Below are 1,624 nucleotides of genomic sequence, written 5' to 3'. Positions count from 1 at the left end.
ATATATATATATATATATATATATATATATATATATATATATATATACAGGTCCTTCTCAAAAAATTAGCATATTGTGATAAAGGTCATTATTTTCCATAATGTAATGATAAAAATGAAACTTTCATATATTTCAGATTCATTGCACACCAACTGAAATATTTCAGGTCTTTAATTGTTTTAATACTGATGATTATGGCATACAGCTCATGAAAACCCAAAATGCCTGCCCCAAAAAATTAGCATATCGTGAAAAGGTTCTCTAAACAAGCTATTAACGTAACCATCTGAATCAACGACGTAACTCTAAACACCTGCAAAAGATTCCTGAGGCTTTTAAAAACTCTCAGCCTTGTTCATTACTCAAAACCACAATCATGAGTAAGACTGCTGACCTGACTGCTGTCCAGAAGGCCATCATTGACACCCTCAAGCAAGAGGGTAAGACACAGAAAGAAGTTGCTGAACGAATAGGCTGTTCCCAGAGTGCTGTATCAAGGCACGTCAGTGGGAAGTCTGTGGGAAGGGAAAAGTGTGGCAGAAAACGCTGCACAACGAGAAGAGGTGACCGGACCCTGAGGAGGATTGTGGAGAAGGGCCGATTCCAGACCTTGGGGGACCTGCGGAAGCAGTGGACTGAGTCTGGAGTAGAAACATCCAGAGCCACCGTGCACAGGCATGTGCAGGAAATGGGCTACAGGTGCCGCATTCCCCAGGTCAAGCCACTTTTGAACAAGAGACTGCGTCAGAAGCATCTCGCCTGGGACTGCTGCTGAGTGGTCCAAAGTTATGTTCTCTGATTACAGTAAATTTTGCATTTCCTTTGGAAATCAAGGTCCCAGAGTCTGGAGGAAGAGAGGAGACACAGAATTCACATTGCTTGAGGTCCAGTGTCAAGTTTCCACAGTCACTGGGGTTTCATGTCAGATGCTGGTGTTGGTCCACTGTGTTTTATCAAGGGCAGGGTCAATGCAGCTAGCTATCAGGAGATTTTGGAGCACTTCATGCTTCCATCTGCTGAAAAGCTTTATGGAGATGAAGATTTCATTTTTCAGCACGACCTGGCACCTGCTCACAGTGCCAAAACCACTGGTAAATGGTTTACTGACCATGGTATTACTGTACTCAATTGGCCTGCCCACTATCCTGACCTGAACCCCATAGAGAACCTGTGGGATATTGTGAAGAGAAAGTTGAGAGACACAAGACCCAACACTCTGGATGAGCTGCTATCGAAGCATCCTGGGCCTCCATAACACCTCAGCAGTGCCACAGGCTGATTGCCTCCATGCCACGCTGCATTGAAGCAGTCATTCATGCAAAAGGATTCCCGACCAAGTATTGAGTGCATAACTGAACATGATCATTTGAAGGTTGGCGTTTTTTGTATTAAAAACACTTCTCTTTCATTGGTGGGATGAAATATGCTAATTTTTTGGGACAGGCATTTTGGGTTTTCATGAGCTGTATGCCATAATCATCAGTATTAAAACAATTAAAGACCTGAAATATTTCAGTTGGTGTGCAATGAATCTGAAATATATGAAAGTTTCATTTTTATCATTACATTATGGAAAATAATGACCTTTATCACAACATGCTAATTTTTTGAGAAGGACCTGTAT

At 41.8% G+C, this 1,624-nt stretch overlaps 1 protein-coding gene across 1 annotated transcript in view; it reads right to left on the bottom strand.

Annotated features, from left to right (window-relative positions):
* Positions 1 to 922: 922 nt before the first annotated feature.
* Positions 923 to 1,624, bottom strand: part of LOC119420825 (ATP-dependent DNA helicase PIF1-like) — a 13,188-nt gene continuing 12,486 nt past the window's right edge. The window contains exon 3 of the mRNA XM_037688252.1: positions 923 to 943. Within this exon, the coding sequence (XP_037544180.1) occupies positions 923 to 943 (21 nt within the window). The remainder of the gene's footprint in view (positions 944 to 1,624) is intronic.

The sequence above is a fragment of the Nematolebias whitei genome, chromosome 14 (genome assembly GCF_014905685.2).
Source record: "Nematolebias whitei isolate Nwh7 chromosome 14, NemWhi1, whole genome shotgun sequence".
NCBI classification, from domain to species: Eukaryota; Metazoa; Chordata; class Actinopteri; order Cyprinodontiformes; family Rivulidae; genus Nematolebias; species Nematolebias whitei.
Note: the sequence above shows the minus strand (reverse complement) of the source record. Positions and strands in the feature narration are given on the sequence as shown.